At 49.1% G+C, this 26,422-nt stretch overlaps 2 protein-coding genes across 8 annotated transcripts in view; one reads left to right on the top strand and one right to left on the bottom strand.

Moving 5' to 3' along the window:
- The window catches only part of SZT2 (SZT2 subunit of KICSTOR complex), a 100,214-nt gene that overhangs the window by 5,747 nt on the left and 68,045 nt on the right, over positions 1-26,422 (bottom strand). For 4 of the 6 annotated variants that reach the window (XM_044301643.1, XM_044301646.1, XM_044301647.1 and 1 more), the window contains 16 exons: positions 20,083-20,240; positions 18,243-18,403; positions 18,069-18,166; positions 15,894-16,026; positions 15,681-15,808; positions 13,764-13,894; positions 13,485-13,667; positions 13,139-13,400; positions 10,387-10,466; positions 8,193-8,315; positions 7,889-8,091; positions 7,346-7,424; positions 6,984-7,067; positions 6,829-6,903; positions 2,048-2,107; positions 449-852 (listed from right to left, as the gene is read on the bottom strand). In XM_044301643.1, coding sequence (XP_044157578.1) covers positions 449-852; positions 2,048-2,107; positions 6,829-6,903; positions 6,984-7,067; positions 7,346-7,424; positions 7,889-8,091; positions 8,193-8,315; positions 10,387-10,466; positions 13,139-13,400; positions 13,485-13,667; positions 13,764-13,894; positions 15,681-15,808; positions 15,894-16,026; positions 18,069-18,166; positions 18,243-18,403; positions 20,083-20,240 — 2,362 coding nt within the window. The remainder of the gene's footprint in view (positions 1-448; positions 853-2,047; positions 2,108-6,828; positions 6,904-6,983; positions 7,068-7,345; positions 7,425-7,888; positions 8,092-8,192; positions 8,316-10,386; positions 10,467-13,138; positions 13,401-13,484; positions 13,668-13,763; positions 13,895-15,680; positions 15,809-15,893; positions 16,027-18,068; positions 18,167-18,242; positions 18,404-20,082; positions 20,241-26,422) is intronic. The other 2 variants (XM_044301645.1, XM_044301648.1) reach the window with 1 other exon arrangement.
- LOC122943702 lies at positions 3,387-25,964 on the top strand. Of its 2 annotated transcripts, none has more exons than XR_006390890.1 (2): positions 3,387-3,788; positions 25,631-25,964. XR_006390890.1 is itself a non-coding variant. In XM_044301655.1 (2 exons), the coding sequence occupies exons 1-2, from the start codon at positions 21,126-21,128 to the stop codon at positions 25,633-25,635; spliced, it is 1,380 nt and encodes a 459-aa protein (XP_044157590.1). In that variant the 5' UTR covers positions 20,433-21,125; the 3' UTR covers positions 25,636-25,964. The 2 variants fall into 2 exon arrangements, 1 of the variants encoding a protein (XP_044157590.1); XM_044301655.1 differs by lacking the exon at positions 3,387-3,788 and adding an exon at positions 20,433-22,500.

Here is a 26,422-nt window from a genome sequence, read left to right as displayed (position 1 = left end):
AAACCAATGGCAGAATTGCTGTTTTTCTTTCCATTGTTCCCCCCAAACATATTATGTCCCCAAAATTCTGCCATTATAAAGTACAACTTGTGCCGCCAGACAAAAAAATAGCCCCATGTCAACGGAGAAAACGTTCTGGCTTTCAAAATTCGGAGGAATATTTTGCTGAATTAGGCGCTCGGTTCCGGTCTGCCGTTACATCACGTGACCCGTCCCCGCTCTGACTACCTGAATCTTCTGTCCATACAGCAGACGCGGTGGGATTCGGGTAGTCAGAGTATAGGGGAAGGGATGGCATGTCACGTGATGTAACGGCGGACTGGAGCGGAGCGCTTAATTCAGAACTCCAGCATGATAATCCCATCAAGCCAGATTAACAGCAGTCCTGACATGCCGGATTAACAGACGGGGACACCATGGTTCAAACATGGCAGATTATCGGACCTACCTGTTCCAGATGGACACCAGGCCGTACTCGTTCTGCTCACCGCCGCTGCCGCCGGTCTTCTTGCCGTTGCTGCCGAGGACAGAAGGACGCACCATCCTCAGAGGCTTCATGTGGTAGGTGCTGGCGTGGTCGGCGATGTAGTTGTACAGCTGGTGGGCGGCGATGATCTCAGTGGGCACGGACAGCACCCCCTGGTACACATGGTTGCGGCCGTACTTGGGGATGTCGGGGTGCTGAGAGATGAAGAGCTGCAGGAAGCTGGCCAGATCGTAGCCCTGCCGCAGGGACATGTTGGATCCCAGCAGATACTGGTGGACGACCCGCAGGTGGAAGTCATAGCTGAAGGAGTGGACGTGCATCAGGTCCCGCACCTTGTCACACTCCTCCGTGAAGAGCATGGACAGCTGCGGAGAGAGGGGACATTACACCAGGGTCACATGACCCTGTACCCGCCAAAAGGTGACCCAATATTCATGACCCTGCATTCTACAGAATAATCTACATATACAATGTGCAGTGACTTTATATACCTCTTACTCTACTCCCATCCAAAGCTGCATTCAAACTATGCTAGCTTCCTAAGAGCCCCCACTGTCCTGCTGTAATGGCATTCCACAACTGATGAGCACGGGATGCAGCTCTGGATGTAACTGGAGCACAACGTAACTGAAGATGAATACAATATACATAAAATCCTCTAACCCTGTATCTAATGAGCAGAGAACTCGGGATATTGCCCTCGACGTCTGATATTCTAGAACAGGGAGGCTCAACCTGCAGCCCTCTAAGCTGTTGCAAAACTACAACTCCCAGCATGCCCTAATAGCTGTTGGGCACCCCTGTTCTAGAACACCTGATAAACCGGCACGTAGCGGGTATCGCCAACTCTGGATTAAGGGAACTTTTCAGAAAAGTTTTGATGTAGATTAGATCTGTAAAATGAAACCCCAAACGTCCAGTACTGGGGAGACGAGGTCTCGCGGGCTTTTAATCTGTCCAATCTTTTCTTTCCTCTAGAGATAAGGGGCGCCAGAGAGTTTGGCAGCCTCTTATCTGCCTCTTTTTTTTAATTGCAGTAATGATTGAGGAATGTTTTTCCTTATTGTGACACTGCTGAGGTATGAGGTAGCAGATGCCTCACGGCTCCCAGTGACTCAGAGGCTGCTTTCTTATGAATATTGGTTCACCGTGTAATTACACCACGCGACGCCTGAGCCTCCGATTTGTGAGGCCATGTTGCCCCATCACCGCTCCAGCACAGCGCCCCCTTGTGGTGGATGGACACAAGCCACCCTCGCATTCCTGTCCCCACTCCTTCCCTCAACCAAGCGGCCAAGATGGCAAATCCATTTCTTGCCATCTGTGCAAATAACCAAATCCTTCCCGACACCAGCACCGAAACCATGACCATAGCCCAGCACCAAGGAGGCCAAACCCGTCCTGACGAGGCGCTCCCCGCAGAGGAGGCGCTGCAGAGAAGTGCAGTGATACACAAAGGGTTAAGGTGACAGGCGGAGGAGTGAAAGCATGACAGGCGGCAGGCACCGCGTAGCATCCAGACCTGAAGAAGCAACCAGGGGGCTGAAATGGGGGACGTACCGCGGACTCGGAGGCGCTCTCGGCGGTACTCCTGCAATGGGTTCGGATGGAGAGCGTGCCCTGATAAAGAGAGGACGGAGACATGTACACAGGACAAACACGCTGCGGCTGCACCAGGAGCGTTCTGCTGAAAACAACCTTCAAGGAATCGTCCACCTTCTCAATCAATGTAAAACGTCAACTTCTGCAACTTTCTGACACAATGTTTTCAAAAACTGCAGCAGCTGTCAGTGAATGGAAACAGTCAGTGGCTGAAAAACCTGTACAGAACTAATACTTGCCCCAGCTGAGGGTTTGTTACATCTGTATCCAGTGTAGACAGTCTACAGTCTTCTGGGACGTAAACACAGGAGCAGCACAAACCTCATTCATGTCCTGATAGATTGTTACAGTGTATCAGTGCAGGTAACACGTTCCGCTCTGTAGGGAACATTCTAGGTTTGATAGAATAGTAGCAAACCAGCAGCTGTGAGAATTCACTGACCTAAAGCAGAGATCTTGAAGAATATTAACCATACATAACAGTTTGGGCTGTTCAGCTCATAGAGGACTGTTCAGACTGGAAACAACTGGAGTAAAACATCATTAGTGAGAAGTGGGACATCTGTATGGGTTTTCAGCCTCTGGATATAAAGAAAATGTTTCCACTCACTGACAGCAAGCCAAAAATTGGACACAAAGTTGCAAAACTGTTCACAATGATGAAGCTTTATGTGAATGAAACAGGAAAACGTCTCAGATCATTGGGTAACAAAATCAATATAATTAAATTGTGCAAATGTATGAGGAGCCCCGACCAGAAAATAACATCTTCCTGCGTAGTCAACATCCACATCAATGTCCTCGTGTATCAGCAGGGTAAAGAGCTCAGGACCAGAAGTGTTATCATAAGGACGTAGGAGTAAAACATAACCTCCGGAGACATTACATCATGTCTAAATGATATACACCAGCAGAATAGTGAGTGCAGCTCTGGAGTATAATACAGGATGTAACTCAGGATCAGTACAGGATAAGTAATGTATGTACACAGTGACTGCACCAGCAGAATAGTGAGTGCAGCTCTGGAGTATAACACAGGATGTAACTCAGGATCAGTACAGGATAAGTAATGTATGTACACAGTGACTGCACCAGCAGAATAATGAGTGCAGCTCTGGAGTATAATACAGGATGTAACTCAGGATCAGTGCAGGATAAGTAATGTATGTACACAGAGACAGCACCAGCAGAATAGTGAGTGCAGCTCTGGAGTATAATACAGGATGTAACTCAGGATCAGTGCAGGATAAGTAATGTATGTACACAGAGACAGCACCAGCAGAATAGTGAGTGCAGCTCTGGAGTATAATACAGGATGTAACTCAGGATGAGTACAGGATAAGTAATGTATGTACACAGTGACTGCACCAGCAGAATAGTGATTGCTGCTCTGGAGTATACACAGGGGATCGGTTGGGGTTGTGGAGTACATGTAACCTGTAATATTGTGATCTGGTATAGGGTATAATCTTGTTCATCGGCTTCTTATTCTTTATTATTTCTCTGTTGAAGTGTTGGTTACATTAATTATGAGTTAATAACCCCCTGGTGCACATCTCCTTCCATACAGCGATAATCAACGGCGCCAATTAACCGTGATCACAACACCTGTGTAGATGGAGGAGAAGTGCTCGGAGATCACCGGTGATGGCGGCACATCTACAGACAGATACATCTGCAGCACTTTACCTCTTTACTGGTAAGATAAATCCTCTGATGAAGAAGAGCGTTCAGCCACCTGCATCCTCAGCCTCCACCATCCCCCACCCCTCACTAGATATCAGCGGGGACATCACTGAGAATGTGCAGTATATGAAGAAGAAGAGAAGTTTGCGGCACTCACCGAAGTAGTAATTATGTTGCAGCTTTATTCATAACTTCATTTGAAGACGGTGCACGTATCGGATCCTGGGGCGGACACACTCCGGCCAGAAGATGCGCGATCCCATGCACGAAACGGCCATAGCCGCTACTATTCACTACAGTGTGTTCGCCCCAGGATCCGATACGTGCACCGTCTTCAAATGAAGTTATGAATAAAGCTGCAACATAATTACTACTTCGGTGAGTGCCGCAAACTTCTTCTCTTCTTCATATACTGCACATCGTTTTGGCCTTCACCACTAAGTGAAGTACATCATACCACAGCACCGGCTCCTCGTAATCTAGGGCTGTGAATCACTGAGGGCAGTGCCGCCGTATTCGCTTTCTTACCTGCATTGTACATCACAGGGAATGCCGCCTATCCATTCACTAGAGATCAGCGGTGACATCACTGAGAATGCCGCCTATCCATCACTAGAGATCAGCGGTGACATCACTGAGAATGCCGCCTATCCATTCACTACAGATCAGCGGTGACATCACTGAAAATGCCGCCTATCCATTCACTAGAGATCAGCGGTGACATCACTGAGAATGCCGCCTATCCATTCACTAGAGATCAGCGGTGACATCACTGAGAATGCAGCCTATCCATTCACTAGAGATCAGCGGTGACATCACTGAGAATGCAGCCTATCCATTCACTAGAGATCAGCGGTGACATCACTGAGAATGCAGCCTATCCATTCACTAGAGATCAGCAGTGACATCACTGAGAATGCAGCCTATCCATTCACTAGAGATCAGCGGTGACATCACTGAGAATGCAGCCTATCCATTCACTAGAGATCGGTGGTGACATCACTGAGATGCAGCCTATCCATTCACTAGAGATCAGCGGTGACATCACTGAGAATGCAGCCTATCCATTCACTAGAGATCAGCAGTGACATCACTGAGAATGCCGCCTATATATTCACTAGAGATCAGCGGTGACATCACTGAGAATGCAGCCTATCCATACACTAGAGATCAGCGGTGACATCACTGAGAATGCCGCCTATATATTCACTAGAGATCAGCGGTGACATCACTGAGAATGCAGCCTATCCATTCACTAGAGATCAGCGATGACATCACTGAGAATGCCGCCTATCCATTCACTAGAGATCAGCGGTGACATCACTGAGAATGCCGCCTATCCATCACTAGAGATCAGCGGTGACATCACTGAGAATGCAGCCTATCCATTCACTAGAGATCGGCGGTGACATCACTGAGAATGCAGCCTATCCATTCACTAGAGATCAGCGGTGACATCACTGAGAATGCAGCCTATCCATTCACTAGAGATCGGTGGAGACATCACTGAGAATGCAGCCTATCCATTCACTAGAGATCAGCAGTGACATCACTGAGAATGCCGCCTATCCATCACTAGAAATCAGCGGTGACATCACTGAGAATGCAGCCTATCCATTCACTAGAGATCAGCGGTGACATCACTGAGAATGCCGCCTATATATTCACTAGAGATCAGCGGTGACATCACTGAGAATGCCGCCTATATATTCACTAGAGATCAGCGGTGACATCACTGAGAATGCCGCCTATCCATTCACTAGAGATCAGTGGTGACATCACTGAGAATGCAGCCTATCCATTCACTAGAGATCAGCGGTGACATCACTGAGAATGCCGCCTATCCATTCACTAGAGATCAGCGGTGACATCCCTGAGAATGCAGCCTATCCATCACTAGAGATCAGCGGTGACATCAATGAGAATGCTGCCTATATATTCACTAGAGATCAGCGGTGACATCACTGAGAATGCAGCCTATCCATACACTAGAGATCAGCGGTGACATCACTGAGAATGCCGCCTATATATTCACTAGAGATCAGCGGTGACATCACTGAGAACTAGAGATCAGCGGTGACATCACTGAATCCATCACTAGAGATCAGCGGTGACATCACTGAGAATGCAGCCTATCCATTCACTAGAGATCAGCGGTGACATCACTGAGAATGCCGCCTATCCATCACTAGAGATCAGCGGTGACATCACTGAGAATGCAGCCTATCCATTCACTAGAGATCAGCGGTGACATCACTGAGAATGCAGCCTATCCATTCACTAGAGATCAGCGGTGACATCACTGAGAATGCCGCCTATCCATCACTAGAGATCAGCGGTGACATCACTGAGAATGCAGCCTATCCATTCACTAGAGATCGGTGGTGACATCACTGAGAATGCAGCCTATCCATTCACTAGAGATCAGCGGTGACATCACTGAGAATGCAGCCTATCCATTCACTAGAGATCAGCGGTGACATCACTGAGAATGCCGCCTATATATTCACTAGAGATCAGCGGTGACATCACTGAGAATGCCGCCTATATATTCACTAGAGATCAGCGGTGACATCACTGTGAATGCAGCCTATCCATACACTAGAGATCAGCGGTGACATCACTGAGAATGCAGCCTATATATTCACTAGAGATCAGCGGTGACAACACTGAGAATGCAGCCTATCCATTCACTAGAGATCAGCAGTGACATCACTGAGAATGCCGCCTATCCATGCACTAGAGATCAGCGGTGACATCACCGAGAATGACGCCTATCCATTCACTAGAGATCAGCGGTGACTTCACTGAGAATGACGCCTATCCATTCACTAGAGATCAGCGGTGACATCACCGAGAATGCCGCCTATCCATTCACTAGAGATCAGCGGTGACTTCACTGAGAATGCAGCCTATCCATTCACTAGAGATCAGCAGTGACATCACTGAGAATGCCGCCTATCCATTCACTAGAGATCAGCGGTGACATCACTGAGAATGCCGCCTGCCTAGTAGCCATAACTGGTGTGACACAACAGACATCCGTCCTTTACCTGGGAGTTGACGGACTGGCCCATCGGTATTCGGGAACACTCCAGCGCGTACTGCTTCACACAGAAGTAACATCCCTGCGGGACAGAAACACCATCAGAACGGTGACCCCAGCACTACTACCCCTAGCATTCCCAGTTACTTCTCAGTTGACAACCTGAAAGGAGAGCTCCATCAGCACGATCCCTCCAGGCAGCGCCCTCTGCAGGTGGTAGGTGGTCACTGTACAGCTTGTACTCTGCTGCATACAGATAGAATGACGTCAGTATCGTTCCAATTACTCCTATTATCTAACCATCTACCGACTAGGGAAGCTGCTGGGAGTTGTAGTAACAGTTGGCATTCTTTGTGGTTTATATATTTAACCAACCTTCTTCAAAAACATAATTTATGCAGTTGATGCTTTCTTTAAGAAGAGGGGGTTTTAAGCGAGGCTTGGCACTATAACCCCCATTATGACCAGTGCACCGACCCTCACAGCAGGGTAACAAGACTCTTCCTCTGCAGTTCAGGACTTACCTTAGGACTACCCTCATTTTTGGGTTTGGAAGCTCTGTTCTCTGGAGCCAGGGAGGCCACAGCTCTAATCCGTGCCGTGCTGCAAATACACAGGCAGAACACAATGTCAGCTCATTTCTATGATCAGCCGCTCACCACCAAGTGAAAAGATTCAGGAACTCCGCCCTCAAAAGAGGTGACGAGGCCGGACACCCCTTTTGTGTTAGGCAGGTCCCCCAGAGTCCGGCTGGGATTCCTCAAGATTACCAGAGCAAGACTCATGCAAACAAGCAGAGAATGCTGGGAGATTTTAGCTCTGAAGCCAGCAGAATTATGAATGAAGCTCTGGAGTATAATACAGATATTTCCTGAATCCGACCCCGTTCCTTCACAGTAAGGGTACAGCCACACATTGCTGTGGAATCTGGACCATTTCTGCTGACGATTTTTTTCCGCAGCACGAGATTTGCTGTAATACGCTACAGTGGAAAGTATATCCAGTATATCCAAGATGTGTGAACGAATCCTAAAGGAGTTCTCATTGGTCACATGACGGGCACTTACCTGCGAGCGGGGGAGGCAGGGCGCAGCTGCACAAGTATAAAGCCGGTGCTCTGCAGGTACTGAATGTATTGCTGCATGAAGGCTGTGCACAGCTCCTGCAGCCAGGGCTCTTCTTTAGCTTTGCTGGGAGGCATGTCCGCTGAATCACAGCTGTGGCTGCGATCCCTGACGGACGTGCCGGAGTCATTGGACCGATGTCTCTTCTAAAAAAAAAAAAAAAAAAAATCTTATCTACAATGTCTGCAGCCTGATAGGGGAGAATGAGAGTTGTAGTACTTCACAGGTGGCAGGAACCACAACTCACCTTCCCTTCACTCCTGTCTTGGTCACTCTGGACTTGTGCTTGAAAAGACGGATCAAACAGTAGAGGGGTGGCGCAGTAATGGACCAGGCGGGCCGACTGCTTCAGGGTGTCCAGGTCTGCAGCCTGTGGGGGAATAGAAAGAGTTAAGGGGATGAGGACGGACAGGAACCTACAGATCATGTCAGGTAACGGACACGGGGCAGTCAGCTCTTACCCTCCAGGTGACCATAGCTGTCAGATAATGCATGCTCAGTCAGCAGCTGTCCTTTCAGACCGACCCCCCGTACACAGGCAGGCTGCATGTATGTACAGGGGAGAGTGGGGTCCGCTGCTGCTGGTAGCTCTGCTTTAGAGGGAACCCGTCATCATCTTTATGCTGACCTCACTGAGGGCCGTATAAAATAGTGATAGAAATGCTGATGTCACTCATGAGCTAAAAGTAAGTGGTCGCCGAGAACCGGCATCATATTCATTGCAGCACAGGCCTTGTAGAGAGTCACATCTACCTGAGAAGAGTCCTGGTCATTATCTCCTGCTCTCCCGTCCATCTGCTGATGATTGGCAGTTCTCTCCTAGAGAGAGAGAGAAAACTAGGTAGGAGCCGGTCAGTCATCAGCAGGTGGGCAGGAGAGCAGGAACCCATGAATAACCAGGACTCTTCTCAGGAGGCCGGGACTCTTCTCCAGGCCCAGTCTGCAATGATTGTGATGTTGGTTCACGGCAACCACTTACTTTTAACTTTTAAATGACAGACCGCTGAAATCAACTCACCTGTCTCTATGCTGCCGTTAGTATGGGTAGCATAACGCTGATGACGGGTTCCCTTTAACAGAAAAGTATCCCCTATCCACTGGACAGAGGATAACCGTTAGATGAGTGGGGGTTTGACTACTGGAACCCCCACCAATCAAAAGAGGGCTCCGGGTACCCTGTCTGAAGGAAGCAGCTGCTGACCGTGTGCCCTGCCACGCCACTGACAGCGATCGCACAGCGCTGAGCTCGGTTATCTCCAGCAGTCCTATGGAATATCCCTTTAAGAACAAAAGGATCAGGCAAATTAAAAATCCAACAGCTCGATTCTTATTGCCCCGACATCTGTAGTCTGGGAAGAGTCAGGACCATCATACACAAGATGGTCACAGTCCTACTGAAATCGGTGGCTTTAGTTGCCACTAATCTAATGGCTGACAACATAGAACAACAGATGGATGCAGACAGGGAGATACCACAGTAACACTCCTGAGGGGGTTTCCAGGACTTAGATATTGGTGGGGATCCGACTCCCGACACTCCTGTCAATCATTTGAAGGGGCCTGAGTGAGAGCTGTGGCCTCTTCCTGGGATGTCACGTCCATGGGTCATATGGCCTTCCCGCAGCCCAGTCCCATCCACAGGAAAGAGACTGCACTGCAATACCAAGCACATCCACTATACAATGTATGGCGCTGTGGTGGTGTGAGCACCGTGGCTCCTTCAAACAGCTGATTGATGCCCACCTGAGGATAGGTCATCAATAATTAATTCCTGAAAAACCCCTTAAAAATAATATTTCAGCAGTGACACACCACTGCCAGTTACTGTACCCAGATGTGTAAAGTGCCCAGGTAGTGCCATACACTGCCCAGATGATAACACTTTCACACGGCTCCTATAGGATGCTGCTCTCCTGCAAACCGGCAGTAAAATGCATAGAGAGAAGTCCTCTCCGTTACCTGAACGCTCAGGAGTCCTCTCCGTTACGTGCACGCTCAGGAGTCCTCTCCGTTACGTGCACGCTCAGGAGTCCTCTCCGTTACGTGCACCCTCAGGAGTCCTCTCCGTTACGTGGACGCTCAGGAGTCCTCTCCGTTATGTGGACGCTCAGGAGTCCTCTCCGTTATGTGGACGCTCAGGAGTCCTCTCCGTTACGTGCACGCTCAGGAGTCCTCTCCGTTATGTGGACGCTCAGGAGTCCTCTCCGTCACGTGCACGCTCAGGAGTCCTCTCCGTTATGTGGACGCTCAGGAGTCCTCTGTAAGCATTTTACGGCTGGTTTGTGGGAGCACAGATGGAAGTGAGTATGAAGATACAGATTACGTAGTAGGATCCACCGACTGTTACAATGACCACCCTATTATGCATTTATTTTTCTACACTGTCAGTAGGCTCCTGGCCCTTTAAGTCCAGGACGCAGGGGATGGTACCCGCCACTCACGCTGATCGGCATGTTAGACTGTGCCGATCTCTGCTGCCAAGTCACAAACAGGTTTTCGATCTTCAGTTGTTTCTCCACCTCTACAAAATAAAAATAAGAAAGAGATCAGAAAAGGGCAAGAATGGCGGGAAGACCCGGCCCCACGACACATTAAAGGGGGTCTCTGGTGCTATGTAAATGATGCTTAAAGGGCTTCTGTCACCCCACTAAACTGTTTTTTTTTTTTTTGGTTTACTTATAATCCCTATAGTGCGATTTCTGCAACATAATCTAATTAATCATTTTGGTTCAGTAGATTGTGTTAAAAACGTGCTTTTAAAATATGCAAATTACCTTGCTACCAGCAAGTAGGGCGGCTACTTGCTGGTAGCAGCCGCATCCTCCGATCCTAAAGACGCCCCCTCCCCAGGGAACGGGATCGTTCTCTGCTGGCCCTGTTTGCATTCAAAATCTCGCGCCTGCGCCATACCTGTCTTAAATCGGCGCAGGTGCACTAAGGCGGACGCTCGCTCGGCCGCTCCATCCTCAATGCGCCTGCGCCGGGTGTAGATGTGACGTCATCGGCGCAGGCGCATTGAGGATGGAGCGGCCGAGCGAGCGGCCACCTCGCAGTGCGCCTGCGCTGACTGAATACCGTTACGGCGCAGGCGCGAGATCTTGATAGCAGGCAGGGCTGTCAATCAACATGAGGAGGGGGCGTCTTTAGGATCGGAGGATGCGGCTGCTACCAGCAAGTAGCCGCCCTACTTTCTGGTAGCAAGGTAATTTGCATATTTTAAAAGCACGTTTTTAACACAATCTACTGAACCAAAATGATTAATTAGATTATGTAGGCAGAAATCGCAGTGTAGGGATTATAAGTAAACCAAAAAAAAACACTGTTTAGTGGGGTGACAGAAGCCCTTTAATCACTGAATCATCAAGAACTCTGCAACTCTCTAACAGACTTTGTGTTTAACTCCTTCACCATTTATAAGATCTCACTTTGCAGTCAGTGAATGGAAGCACACTCTCGTACATTTGTAGTCTGAATACAGGATTCGGTACAATTGTATCCACTGCAGACAATGCTCTATGAGAAAACAGTCTGTGCTCCAGGCTGAAACAATGGGGCACAAAACCCCCTACACCACAATGTAAAAACCATGGCTAATTTTGCCACAAGCTCCATTTGCGCCAAACTTTGCGACACATTCGTCACTTGAAAAAAAAAAAGTGTGTTGTGGGGAGTGATCGTTACGGGGCCCGGAACATCTACTATTGTTTATTTCAAATTGCTACGTACAGTAAACCTGAAACCTAGCCGCCACAGATTTGAGTTCTGCAGCAAGAACGGCCCAAGATGTACCGCAATTATTACGGCCGGCAAATAACCGAACCGAGTGGCACCGAATGCACCCCATTGACTATAATGAGGTCCGTTCAGGAGTCCACTGGCTTTTATGCAATCTGCGATACAGGTGTGAACTTAGCCTAAGAGGCGTGCACTAATAAGTGAGGTGAATGTGATGCCAGCGCAAGAGATTAAGACTGGCACATAAAACACTATCTCTATATATATAAAGGACGTATATATGTATGTGTGTATATATGTTTATGTGTATGTATATATGTGCGCATGTATGTATGTATGTGTATATATGTGTGTATGCATGTTCTGCGATCACTCAAAAACGCAGCCTATCATTATAAAAATTGTTCAGAAAAATGTTGCGTGACACATGTCGTCGTGAAGCCCTAGCATTAAAGGGGCGGACACTGTGGAGGTCACTGTTAAAGGGGCGGACACAGTGGAGGTCACTGTTAAAGGGGCGGGGACAGTGGAGGTCACTCTTAAAGGGGCGGAAACTGTGAAGGTCACTGTTAAGGAGGCAGGGGCAACTGTTGTGGAGGTCACTGTTAAGGGGGCGGGGTACTGTGAGGTCACTGTTAAGGGGGCGGGGTACTGTGAGGTCACTGTTAAGGGGGCGGGGTACTGTGAGGTCACTGTTAAGGGGGCGGGGTACTGTGAGGTCACTGTTAAGGGGGCGGGGTACTGTGAGGTCACTGTTAAGGGGGCGGGGTACTGTGAAGTCACTGTTAAGGGGGCGGGGTACTGTGAGGTCACTGTTAAGGCAGCAGGATACTGTGTGGTCACTGTTAAGGGGACGGGCTACTATCAAGGGAGTGGGGTGCTGTGAAACTCACTGTTAAAGGGGCGGGCTGCTGTGAAGGTCAAAGTTAAGGGGATGGGCTGCAGTGGAGGTCCCATTTTAAAGTGGCGGGGCACTGTGGGGGGGGTCAGTTTTAAGGGGTGGGGGACTGTGGAGTTCACTGTTAAAGGGGCGGTGTGCTGTAGAGGTCACCGTTATGGGGGATACTGTCGATATCTTTTAACGACTCACAAACAATAAATGAAATAGATGAAATATAGCCGTGCAAAGCCGGGTCCTTCTGCTAGTACTTAATAAATCCCCTGCACTGATACACTGTAACAAAGTATCCGGACTGGAAAGAGGTTTGTGCTACTGTATTTATTTTACAGAGGATGGTGCAGGCTGGATATCATTGTCACAAACCCTCAGCAATGAGAAGTATTAGGAGAGTTTTAAGTCTCTAGATGTACACAGGAATAGTTAAAATTCACTGACAGCAAGCAGAGATCTTGAAATTCTCATAAAGTAAAACCCAATGTTTATTAGGCAGTCTGAGAAGATTGGACAATGCGGACAGTCCCTCTGCACCTGCCATATCCTCAGCTTCCCCTTCTCACCTCGTCTTTCAGTACTTTTAATTTCCAGAAACTGCGCCCCGTGGCGGGAGATGGTGTCGACCTCCGGGGAGAGTTGAATGGGTTTCACGGGTATGACGTCCCTGAGAACCTCATCGAAAGGCATAATGTCTGGGGGATAGTGCAGGGATGGGAGGCTGCGGCCCGCGGTTCCCATCCGCGTCTGCTCCTTGTACGGCGGAGGTGTGGGGCTTTTGATGAGGGCGTCAACCTCCAGGGTGGAATTTAGGAAGGGGTTGGGGTCCTGAGAAGAGGACACAACATATAAGTAATGATAATCTGTGCGAAGAAGCATCATTGGGGGGTGCACATGGTCCACAGGAGTTACCTGCTTGCCCTCCTCGTGCAAGGGGGTGTCCGCAAAACAGTAGTGATGGAAGAGCCCCAACTTCTGGCTCAGAAGACAATGTACCACGTGAGCCCGGGCGTTCTGCCACTGGATGAGGCGCACCAGGGAGCGGCTTAGCGATGCGCCCAGGTCTGGAGACCAGTTGTACGTGTACAGGGTCAGCTGCCCAAGAAGAAAAATGGAGATGTCAATCCAGCTGCGAGGAGGAGGAGTCCGGAAACCCTGAGACGGATATACCTGCCGACCCTGCAGTGTTACCTTCTTGTCTTGGATGTCAATGATCAGGAACCTTTGTCGAGGAACCAATCCACGTGGCGAGGAAGTCAGGTCCAGGGGTCTCTCGGCGGATTCCTGTTCCATGGCCTCAAAACGCTGGAACCCTTTCTGAGCTGCGGGTACAGAAATAATCTATATTAAAAGAATATTCCTAGACACAGAACCTCGGAGTCAGCGGGGAAACCTGCATGATCCTTTCTATAGAATTCTCTAAATATTCCATTCACTGACATGTAACATGTTGGCTGCAGCACCCAAAATACACAAAAGCTTCAGCCGCAGAGCGCCCATAGATTCAGCGACTACTCAGAGACAGACTGTGGTGCACCTGGTCTATGGGATTAGGCCGACATAGTAACATAAACTGTTATCAGCTTTGCTGTGTTGACTGGGATAATTCAGCAGAGTCATCTCATTACCATTAGAGGAGGCAGCAGGGTCGGTCGTCTTAATATTATTATACAGAGAAGTGAGTGGAGGCTCCCAGTGTCAGAGATCATCATTTCCACACCCCTATATACTATACCATTAAGGGCTGTAGTATATAGCACATAGGACTAGCAGGCGATCCGCCCAATGAGTCTTTCTGCACCAGGATTTCCCAAGTACGTGTTTCATGTGCCGGAAGAAAAATTGTAAAAACCAATCTAGTTGTCTGGAAACAGACATTTTTGAGAATTACTTATGTGCACTCATCTGTGTGTCAAACCACAACCATCACCCGGTGCTGGCAAGGACGGGAGAGAGACTTACACATTTTCAACTTGAAGCCCTCATCATCATTTCTATCCTCATCCCAATCCTCATCATCCTCACTCGTATAAGCTGGGAGTAAAGAGAAAGTCATCACCTGCATCCTACAGCATCTATATCATATCATCTGATCACCAGGACACATATAGGAGTAATCTCCATAAACAGCAGAATAGTGAGTGCAGCTCTGGAGTATAATACAGGATGTAACTCAGGATCAGTACAGGATAAGTAATGTATGTACACAGCGACTGCACCAGCAGAATAGTGAGTGCAGCTCTGGAGTATAATACAGGATGTAACTCAGGATCAGTGCAGGATAAGTAATGTATGTACACAGTGACTGCACCAGCAGAATAGTGAGTGCAGCTCTGGAGTATAATACAGGATGTAACTCAGGATCAGTGCAGGATAAGTAATGTATGTACACAGTGACTGCACCAGCAGAATAGTGAGTGCAGCTCTGGAGTATAATACAGGATGTAACTCAGGATCAGTACAGGATAAGTAATGTATGTACACAGTGACTGCACCAGCAGAATAGTGAGTGCAGCTCTGGAGTATAATACAGGATGTAATTCAGGATCAGTACAGGATAAGTAATGTATGTACACAGTGACTCCACCAGCAGAACAGTGAGTACAGCTCTGGAATATAATGCAGGATGTAACTCAGGATCAGTACAGGATAAGTAATGTATGTACACAGTGACTGCACCAGCAGAATAGTGAGTGCAGCTCTGGAGTATAATACAGCATGTAACTCAGGATCAGTACAGGATAAGTAATGTAATGTACACAGTGACTCCACCAGCAGAATAGTGAGTGCAGCTCTGCAGTATAATACAGGATGTAACTCAGGATCAGTACAGGATAAGTAATGTATTTACACAGCGACTCCAAGAGCAGAATAGTGAGCGCAGCTCTGGAGTATAATACAGTAATGTATATACAGTGAGTTTGTATGTAGACTAATTCTATATATAGACTGTAATATGTTAATGGTGGACATATCATTTTAGGCTCTATAACATCAAGTCAATCCTAATATTAACGTTCAGTTGACAATATTCATATCATCATTGGAAGTCTCAAAGAGAACCTCCGGGGTTATGGTTAGGGGGGGGGGGGGGGGCAGGAATCTCACCTTGCTCGGTGTTATATCTCCACTGGCGAAAATTACGCCCCAGAAGGATGAGCTCACGAGCGACTGCGGGTCGAGATGTGCTAGGCTGGGTGATAAAGAAAGGCACAAACGCTGCTCCTTCCGGGCGACTGGAAAAAAGTGATGATAATAAAGCTGATAGAATAATAATAATTCTCCCCCCCCCAAAAAAAAAATCCTGGATTCACAACTTACTCGATTTTCTCAAACACTCGGACGCTGGTGTCGCTGGCCAGAGATGTGATAATGTTGAAAAGTTCAGTCAGAACGGATAAAAGAAGGAACCGAGAACCAGTCTGAGCGGAGGAGAGCTGGATGGACGGACACCCTGCAGGAGGACGGGTCAGAGGTCACCGCCACCCAAATCACAGAACACAGGAAACAAGGTGCAGTGCAAACGGCGCAGGAGAAACACGGCACGTGCGGAAACCTCTTTATATATAAATGACATTAATTAACACCACCACACAATGCAGAGATCCCAGAGGCAGGATATTACTGCAAATCTGCAAGTATTAAGGCTACTTTCACACTAGCGTTCGATCGGATCCGTTCTGAACGGATCCGATCATAATAATGCAGACGGAGGCTCCGTTCAGAACGGATCCGTCTGCATTATTTTAGCATATAACAGCTAAGTGTGAAAATAGCCTCGTACGGATCCGTCCAGACTTTCAATGTAAAGTCAATGGGGGACGGATCCGCCTGAAGATTGAGCCATATTGTGGCATCTTCAAACGGATCCGTCCCCATTGACTTACATTGTAAGTCTGGACGGATCCGCACGCCTCCGCACGGCCAGGCGGACACCCGAACGCTGCAAGCAGCGTTCAGCTGTCCGCCTGTCCGTGCGGAGGCGAGCGGAGCGGAGGCTGAACGCCGCCAGACTGATGCAGTCTGAGCGGATCCGCTCCATTCAGACTGCATCAGGGCTGGACGGCTGCGTTCGGGTCCGCTCGTGAGCCCCTTCAAACGGAGCTCACGAGCGGACCGACGAACGCTAGTGTGAAAGTAGCCTTATCCTGCTGCATTCTGGATTCTGCCGTGGATTGGACTCACATTTCACTCTTTGCACTGCAAATTCCCAGTCAAAGCTGGCAGCGATGATCTGCTTCATCAGCAGTGTTTGGCACCCTCACCCCTCCAGATACGGGGGTCTCGCTGTTGCGGCCTCCACGGCAGGCTGCGATCTCATTTATGGGGTGCAGCAGAATATGCATGACATGTAACTGAACAATATAGTGACATCCAGACGCCCTATTATGTGACTGGACACCAGGTAGTACCGCACTGTGCTCCCAACGGGACAGACAGCGATCAGTGGATCCCCGGGGGGGTGGGGGCGTCCAAACAGAACAACCCCTGTAAAGGAGTCACGTAAAGTTCTGAAAATGAACATATTTTACGTTGAAATTATTTACTATTTTTGCTTGCTGTCAATGAACGGTAGCATTCTTATTTACTTTTAACCCCATCCAGATCATACCCAACTTAGGCCTCATGCACACGACCGTTGTGTGCATCCGTGGCCGTTGTGCCGTTTTCAGTTTTTTTTCACGGACCCATTGACTTTCAATGGGTCCGTGGAAAAATCGGAAAATGCACCGTTTGGCAGCCGCATCCGTGATCCGTTTTTCCTGGCCGTGAAAAAAATAGGACCTGTCCTATTTTTTTCACGGCCAACGGTTCACGGACCCATTCAAGTCAATGGGTCCGTGAAAAATCACGGATGCACACAAGATTGTCATCCGTGTCCGTGATCCGTGTCCGTGATCCGTGTCCGTTTTTTCCTATCATTTCAATGGCAAACTTGACTTACATTTTTTTTTCATTTTTCATGTCCGTGGATCCTCCAAAAAACAAGGAAGACCCACGGACGAAAAAACGGTCACGGATCACGGACCTACGGACCCCATTTTTGCGGACCTTAAAAAAAAACGGTCGTGTGCATGAGGCCTAACACAGGAGCAGGGTTTGTTAAGAGAGAGCACTGATACACTGCAACGACCCATGCAGAAGACAAGATCCGGATGGGTTGTAAACAATGCATCTATTCGCTGACAGCAACCAGAGATTTAGATAAGTGTGTTACAAAAGAGAGCACCACTGCGCTGTAAACATGCAGAGGACATGGTCTGGAGGGGTTGTCAGCATATGGATTTAAACAAAAGTGCATCCATTCACTGACAGCAACCAGCTATTTTGAGGAATTGAAACACGGTATATAAGAAAGGTACTTTAAATTACACAATAGTTAAGCTTTATTTACATAGGACTGCCCATTTATTGGTGTGTGGTGTGGGGGACTGTGTGGTGGACCCATTATCATGCAGGATCTGAGCGCAGACACCATGTTATCAGGGCACATACCCAGCTGACTCATGAAGATCATCCACTGCAGGCAGGTGTGGCTGTACAGCGGGTGCAGGGTGCCCACATCGCCCTCATCCAGCTGTGCCTGGCGCTTCCTGTAGGGGCAGAGACAAGGAGCATTGTGACTCTGGACAGACATGGCTCCTGGAGTTAGCGGACTAGAGACCCCACCTCTGAGCGTGCTCCAGGCTGATCCCGGGCCGGTCTGGATAACTGGGAACCTTTAGGCTCTCCGTCTTGTGCCGTCGCCTGGTTCGCGGCTCTTCTGTCCGTTCACAGACTATGTCGTCAGTGGTTTTCGGGGGGCCCAGCTCCGTACTGTCAGGTTTACTCTGGAATTAGGGTAAGAAAGGGCAAATCACATTTTATGCATCAATACAATGAGAGGGTATGAAGACTTCTGCAAACTTATTAGTGCTTTAATGTTTCTAAACTAAAAATAATTAATCAACTGTCTGTAGCTGCAGGATCAGACTGCGCAGGGTCTGTCTGTAGTCTGTCACCATGGTGACACATAGGTTAGCTGAAGAGCTGTACTCGCAAAACAAAAATCATTGCAAAGTTGCTTCCTTTTTCAGTTAACACGTTTAGGGTCCATTCACACGTCCGCAAAATGGGTCCGCATCCGTTTCCGAAATTTTGCGGAACAGGTTCGGACCCATTCATTTTCAATGGGGCCGGAATGTGCTGTCTGCACTTCCGTTGTGCAAAAAAATAGAACATGTCCTATTCTTGTTCGCAATTGCGGACAAGAAAAGGCATTTTCTATGAGAATGCCGGCGATGTGCGGTCCGCAAAATGCGGAAAGCACATTGCCGGTGTCCGTGTTTTGCAGATCCGCAAAACACATACGGACATATGAACGGACCCTAAGGAGCTTGGACGAGAATGCTCCTCCTAACTGGCCGCTACTTCAGGCACTAGGACGAGCATTCTCATCCTAGGCAGGGGCGTAGCTATATGGGGTGCAGAGGTAGCAGTCGCACGAAGGCGATGTGCTTCCCTGCCCCTGGCCACAAAGCACTGAGAGTTTCTACTCTAGTTGTGCATCAGGGGGGCTTCAAATGGGACATTGCAACTTAAAATTATCCCAGTGAAATCTGCTTTTCAAAAACCATATGGCACTCCTTTCCTTCTGCACCTTGCCGTGTGCCCGTACAGCGGTTTACGACCACATATGGGGTGTTTCTGTAAACTACAGAATCAGGGCAATAAATATTGAGTTTTGTTTGGCTGTTAACCCTTGCTTTATTAGTGGAATTTCTTTTTAATTAAAATGGAAAATCTGCCAAAAAAGTGAAATTCTGAAATTTTATCTCCATTTTCCATTAATTCTTGTGGAACACCTAAAGGGTTAACAAAGTTTGTAAAATCAGTTTTGAATACCTTGAGGGAAGTCGTTTCTAAAAGAGTCATTTTTGGGTGGTTTCTATTATGTAAGCCTCACAAAGTGACTTCAGATCTGAACTGGTCCTTAAAAAGTGTGATTTGAAAATTTTCGGAAAAATTTCAAGATTTGCTTCTAAACTTTTAAGCCTTCTAACGTCCCCAAAAAATAAAATGGCATTCACAAAATGATCCAAACATAAAGTAGACATACAGGGGGAATGTAAACTAATAACTATTTTGGGAGTTATTACTATCTATTATTAAAGTTGAGAAATTTAAATTTGGAAATTTGTGAATATTTGTAAAATTTTTGGTAAATTAAATTTGGTATTTTTTTATAAATGAAAATGAAATTTTTTAACTCAATTTTACCACTGTCATGAAATACAATATGTGACGGGAAAACCAGTCTCAGAATGGCCTAGATAAGTAAAAGAGATTTAAAGTTATTACCACATAAAGTGACACTGGTCAGATTTGCTAAAAATGACCTGGTCCTTAAGGGGTTAAGTAGATGCACTGCTGTGATAAAAAATAAAAATAAAATGGTTGCAAAAGTTTTTATGCCGTTTAGTGAAACTTCAAGCATACTTGTGTGAATGACAAATCGCCACTTCCTTACCAGTATATCCCAGAAGCTCCTGCGGCCACCTTTGCTCGGAGGGGTACTCGGGTCTGTGCTGGGGGGCGAAACTGACGGAGGAATGCTTAAAGGGGAAGGCTTGCTCGATGTCTGAGCCAAACCCTTTATATCTGGAAGAGACTGAGAGGGGCCCTTCCCTGGAAGAGAACAAGACAGATTTTATTACAAGACCCGGAGGCTCATATTGCTATTCTCCTTCTTTACTCTGACCAATAGCAGCAAAGAACAAATAAAAATATTGAAACATGTCATCAGCCCCTCCCCATAGTCTCTCTATAACAGGCCACACCGCCTGCCAATCCCCCTCTTTCTTTGCTGCTGACCGCAGAGATAAGTAGTGTGATTTGTTGCTTCTATCATCTTGTCTTTCAGATATATATTGATTGTCGTTTTGGGCTTTGCAGTTGTTTCTCTGTATTTGTTTCCCCCCCCCTTTGGGGCTATCTTAGAGTATATAGCTATATATATATATATATATGTATGTTTTTTCTGTAGCCAGTTTTTTCCTCTTAGGTTGTTTTCACCCTAGCCTGCGGCTATCAGGGGGTTAATTCGGCGCCTCCCCTCTCTCCTAGTTATCGAGCGCTCTGTCATTTCTTTTAGGCTTGTCACCCTTGCTGTGCCCTCTTCTGCTGCACCTCCCTCCCCCCCTTGTGATCGGACGGGCTCTTTTCCCGCCGCCGCTTACCTCCGTGCGGCTGCGGCGGCTCTCCCTTTCATCCTTGCAGGCGCGCCCGAGATCTCGCGAGATCTCGGGCGCTTCCGCTTCCGGTTGGCGTCTTCTCACGATCGGAGCTGCCGGCGCCTCGGTCCGTCCCTCTTCTCGTCCTTTCTTGTTGCTTTAGGTTTTTTCTTCCCTCTGTCTGGCCTGGGGCAAATCCCCTTGCCGGCACATTACCACTCACTCCGCAGCGCCAGGCTATTAACCCTTCGGGGGAGGATCCTGGCCTGCTCAGGTTATTTATCCCAGTTATAATTTAGGCATCAGTTTGTTTTGGCAGCCCTATTACCAACCGGTCAACATGCCTAACCATGTGCATAGTGGCCAGGGCCCTGCAGCAGAGGATGTCCCTCTGGTTGAATTAACCCCTTCAGGGGAGGTTGCTCATACTCTGGCCCCTGGTGACCAGCCCATTGATTTTCAGGCATCACTGTCTAACGCCATAGCCGCGGCCATGGGGTCTATGACGTCGGTCATTTCACAGACAATTGCCCAGGCCCTTGCGGCCCATCCCGCTACCTCCCAAACCCCGCAGCCCGTCATGGTGTCCTCACCCACCGGGCCAGGGCCATCTGCCTCCAGAAAACGAAATAACGGTGATGATGTTTCCACCAATGTTGGCGCGCTTGGTCCGCGCAAGAGAGCCCGTACGCGTCGGGCAGAACGCACGCGCAACTGGAAAAGTGCTAGAGCACTGCAGGAAATGGATTCCGATTCTGAGATCGGATCTGAGGAGGAGGCTTTAGATGACGCCTTTGAGGAGGCAGAGGAGGACCCATCAGGGGTCATGGAAGATAACCCCTTACCCGGGTGCAGCTCCAGAGTTTCGGCAGCAGATGTGTCCTTGACGGACCCATCAGGGGAACCGCTCTTTGACCCGGATTCCCTACACCACCCTCGGTCTGCGGAGTGGTTGCCGTTGGAGCACGTCTCCAAATATTTGGAGGCCCGCGTGCGTTGCCCCCTCTCCAAAGAGGCGCGCAACAAGCTTAGGGCAGAATGCCCCAGACCCATAATCCCGAACAGGGTTTGCGAGACTCCAGCGGTAGACCCCAAAATGACCCAATTCCTCGCCAAATCTGGGTGGAATCCGAGAAAGGGTCTGGAGTCAGCCCTGCGTGCGTGTCAGGACAAGCTCCTGGACATATTTGGCCCCCTGGCAAAGATTTTCGACTTGGCCGAGGTTGCCAAGGTCGAGGGTAAGCAGGTAGACCCTCTAGAGCTGCGCGAGTGGGTACAGCGTGCGATTTGCGTAGCAGGAAACGTTAACACGTCCCTGGCTATTGAACGGCGCAAGGCCATACTTTTTAAGGTTGAGCCTAAACTCTCCAACTTGGCGCTTACTGAAGCCGGTAAGGAGGCTCAGGGCCTGCTGTTTGGCGAGTCCTTTATTAAAGACTTAGGACGGTTCGTCGGTGCTTTTACAGCACTCGATAAGGCCCAAAGTTCGATGAAGCGGGTGTTTCACGGTAGGGTCTCTACCAGGGCCGGCAGTTTCAGGGGCCGTCTGTCCGGCCGTGCCCATTTTCAGTCCCGTGCTACGGGCAGAGGCTCCTTCTCCCAGAGACCTGTGTTCCAGGAGCAGAGGCGGGAGTCATCATCCTTTTTCCCTTCCCGGGGAGGATCCTGGAGGCCTAGAGGATACAGAGGAAACCCTGGTTCCAGACGACCTTATGGTAAGACCGATGCCTCATTTCAATTCTTTGACTGTTTGTGTAGGGGGCAGACTCCGGCTCTTTTCTCGAGCTTGGTCGCGCATCACCTCGGACCAATGGGTTCTCTCCACGGTCAGGGGTTTCCACATAGAGCTGACATCTTCTCATCTGTCCATTCCGCCCCCACACCCGGCAGTGCTGTCGGTAGAGAGCCGCATACTTGTGGACTCAGAGCTATCAGATCTCTTCCGCAAAGGGGCCATAGAGCCGGCTCCGGCATCCACTGGTGCGGTAATCAGCAACATTTTCTTGGTGGCGAAAAAAGGGGGCCAGCTACGGCCCGTCATCAATTTACGCGCTCTCAACGCGTTCGTCAGGTACCGCCATTTCAAGATGGAGGGCATCCATCTCCTTCGGGACCTACTTCAAGTGGGCGATTGGATGGTCAAGTTGGACCTGAAGGACGCTTATCTTACCGTCCCTGTCGAGGACGCGTCCAGGGACCTTCTATGTTTCCTTTGGAAGGACAGGGTTTGGCGGTTTACGTGCCTCCCTTTCAGCCTTTCTTCAGCTCCGTGGTGCTTCACCAAGCTGATGCGCCCTGCTATGGCCTGGCTACGCAGTCGGGGAGTTCGCCTCATCGTCTATCTGGACGACATCCTGATCATGGCACAGGATCATGCGGTGTTGCTGACTCACCTTCGCTGGACTATGGATCTCCTGTTGGAGCTGGGTTTCCTTCTCAATCAGGAGAAGTCCTGTCTCACCCCGGCTCGCGAGATGGAGTTCCTGGGGTTTCTGGTGGATTCCTCGGCAGGGACTCTCAGCCTACCGCCGTCCAAGGTTCGGTCCATTCGGAAGGAATTGTGCAGAGCCAAGTCGTCCTCCCAGATCCCGTTGCGTCAACTGGCCAGGATCATAGGGCTTCTAGCGTCATCTATCCAGGCGGTCTTCCCAGCCCCACTACATTACCGGGCCCTCCAGCGTCTGAAGTTTTTCCACCTCCGGAAAGGGGCTTCCTATGCGGATTGGATTTCCCTGGACGAGGAAACCAAGGAGGAGTTGTCCTGGTGGATCCACAATTTACAAGCTTGGAACGGCAAAGCCATTTTCGGTTATCGTCCGGACTTCATGGTGGATTCGGATGCCAGCCTGTCGGGCTGGGGAGCTCACTGCGAGGGGATCTCAACCGGAGGCGGCTGGTCAGCGGACGAAGCGGGATTCCATATCAATGCGCTGGAACTGTTGGCAGGTTCGTTCGCAATCAGGAGTTTCACGAGGGACACGGCCAAGGCCTGCATTCAACTTCGCATGGACAACGTGTCGGCAGTGCGTTACATCAATGGCATGGGTGGTACACGTTCCACCATCCTATCTCGGTTGGCGAAGGATTTCTGGGACTACTGTCTGGACAAGGAGTTGATTGTCTTGGCGGAATATCTTCCGGGCGTCCAGAACATTCGGGCGGATTGGAGCTCTCGATATCTCTCCGACTCCAGCGACTGGCAGTTAGATCCAGCGGTGTTCCGGTCCTTAACGTCTCTTTGGGGGCATTGCTGTATCGACCTGTTTGCCTCCCGCCTGAACACGCAGCTGCCACGTTTCTACAGTTGGCACCCGGACCCAGAGGCCGAAGCTGTGGACGCGTTCCTACAGGATTGGTCGCGGGGTCTGCTTTACGCATTCCCCCCCTTCCAGCTGATTCCCAGGACCCTGATTCAAGTACGCCGTCATTCAGCGGATCTGGTTCTGCTGGTTCCGTTTTGGACTTCCCAGTCGTGGTTTCCTCACCTTCTGGAGATGATGATAGAGACCCCGTACCTGCTCCCGACATCTCAGACTCTCCTCCGAGGTCCGAATCACCAGCTACATCCTCTTCTCCTGGACGGATCTCTGCGCCTGTTGGCGTGTCGAATTTCAGGGGACCCTGGGAGGTCCCGGGAGTTTCGGGAACAGCTAGAGTCCTTTTGGAGAACGCTTGGGCCCCAGGGACCAGAAGATCTTACAGATCTGCCTGGGGATCTTGGGATCGCTGGTGCGTGGCTAGGAACTTGGATCCCGTTTCGGCACCTGTGACGGAGATCTTGCACTTCCTATCTTCTCTTTTCGACCAGGGCAAGGCCTATCGCACGATCAACCTTTTCAGGTCGGCCATTTCTGCGTCCCACCAGGGGTTTGACGGTACTCCTGCGGGGCAACATCCTTTGGTATGCCGTCTATTGCGTGGCTCTCGGATGTCTCGGCCTCCTAGACCTAGATTTTCGGCTACTTGGGACGTGTCTTGTGTCCTTTCCTTTCTATCTTCTTGGCCTCAGAATTCAGACCTCTCCTTAAGGCAACTGTCGGCGAAGCTCGTCACTCTTTTCTGTCTAATTTCCTGCAAGCGGGTGTCCGACGTCCGGGCTTTGGATTATGATGCCCGCTCGTATACTCCGGAGGGGGTCTCCTTTGACATCTCTAGGAGGACCAAGACTCACATACGCTCTGTCGCTTATCCGGCTTTCCCGGCCTCGCCTTCTCTCTGTCCGGTGGAATGCCTCAGGGAGTATGAAGCTCGCACTTCCCTTCATCGATCACGGGAGTTTTCTCATCTTTTCCTCTCTACCATTCGTCCTTTTGCCCCGGTGACCGCTCCCACGCTGGCTAGGTGGATGAAGTGGGTCATGGAATTGGCGGGCGTGGACACTTCCATTTTTTCGGCACATTCCGCTAGGGGGGCATCCGCTACCTCTTTGGCGGTGTCTGGCGCCAGGTTGGAGGACATTTTGAAATTAGCGGACTGGTCCAGAGTGTCCACATTCAGAGAATTTTACTTCCATCCAGGTCCTCACGTTTTCTCATCAATCATTGAGAATTTGTCTTAACTTTGAACTCGCAATATGAGCCTCCAGGTCTTGTAATAAAATCAGGTGATTTTCCTATTTCATGACGTAAAGTCATGATTTTATTAAAGACACGGAGGCGAGTATTGCCCACCCTACGTTTTCCCTCCCTATGTGAGTTTTAAAATTGGAATGATTTTGATTGTATGTGATTTGCATATTGATTTAACTCTATGAGTTTTTCCTGAGTAGGTTTGTCGCAACCATTTGTTTGTGAATACAATGCACCAATTTGCTTCTATCATGGTTCTGTTTTCGCCTTTTTTCAGGTTGAGATCGGTCAGTTCCGTGGTGTCCTTTGTTCTACGTCCTGGTTCGGAGGGTCGGCAGTTCGGTTCCAGCCGGTGATGTGACGTGGACGGCTTCAGGGAGTTTCTTCAAGGTTGTTCCTGGTGTTCCTGTTCGCTTCCGGATGGATGGCGTTTTTGTTCCCAGGCTGTTCCGGTTCCTGGTTGGCGGTTCGGTTGGACTGTTCGGTTCGGATTTACAAAGAAAGAGGAGGATTGGCAGGCGGTGTGGCCTGTTATAGAGAGACTATGGGGAGGGGCTGATGACATGTTTCAATATTTTTATTTGTTCTTTGCTGCTATTGGTCAGAGTAAAGAAGGAGAATAGCAATACTCGCCTCCGTGTCTTTAATAAAATCATGACTTTACGTCATGAAATAGGAAAATCACCTGATTATACACAATGGACTGTCAGCAGGTTGGACCGAGCTTAACTGCTTAAAACACCAGGTAGGGGCTGTGGAGATCAGGAAAACTGCTTTTGTAGAGGTTTTATTAGCAGGAGTGGTGTGAATATGAGCTTTTACTCTGCCAGATTCTGCTCCTCAAAGTGCCCAGTGGGTGGGGCTTCATAGTGAAGTGCCCGCTGTATGAAGCTGCTTTTCAACCCCTCCCTTCTGTAGTCGTCTCCTGGTTGGATGCTACATGTGTCACTCAGAGCAGAGGGGAGGGGCTGTGAAGTGAATCTCCGCCTCCAGGGCACTTGCAGAAGAACATGGAAGAATAAAACTTCATATTCACACTACACTACAGCCCCTATCTAGTACTGTCAGC

This window comes from Bufo gargarizans, chromosome 7 (genome assembly GCF_014858855.1).
Source record: "Bufo gargarizans isolate SCDJY-AF-19 chromosome 7, ASM1485885v1, whole genome shotgun sequence".
In the NCBI taxonomy this organism is placed as follows: domain Eukaryota; kingdom Metazoa; phylum Chordata; class Amphibia; order Anura; family Bufonidae; genus Bufo; species Bufo gargarizans.
Note: the sequence above shows the minus strand (reverse complement) of the source record. Positions and strands in the feature narration are given on the sequence as shown.

What these genes read in the sequence shown, in the direction of transcription:
- LOC122943702 (XM_044301655.1), top strand. Translation starts at nt 21,126, where the DNA reads ATGCCTAACCATGTGCATAGTGGCCAGGGCCCTGCAGCAGAGGATGTC.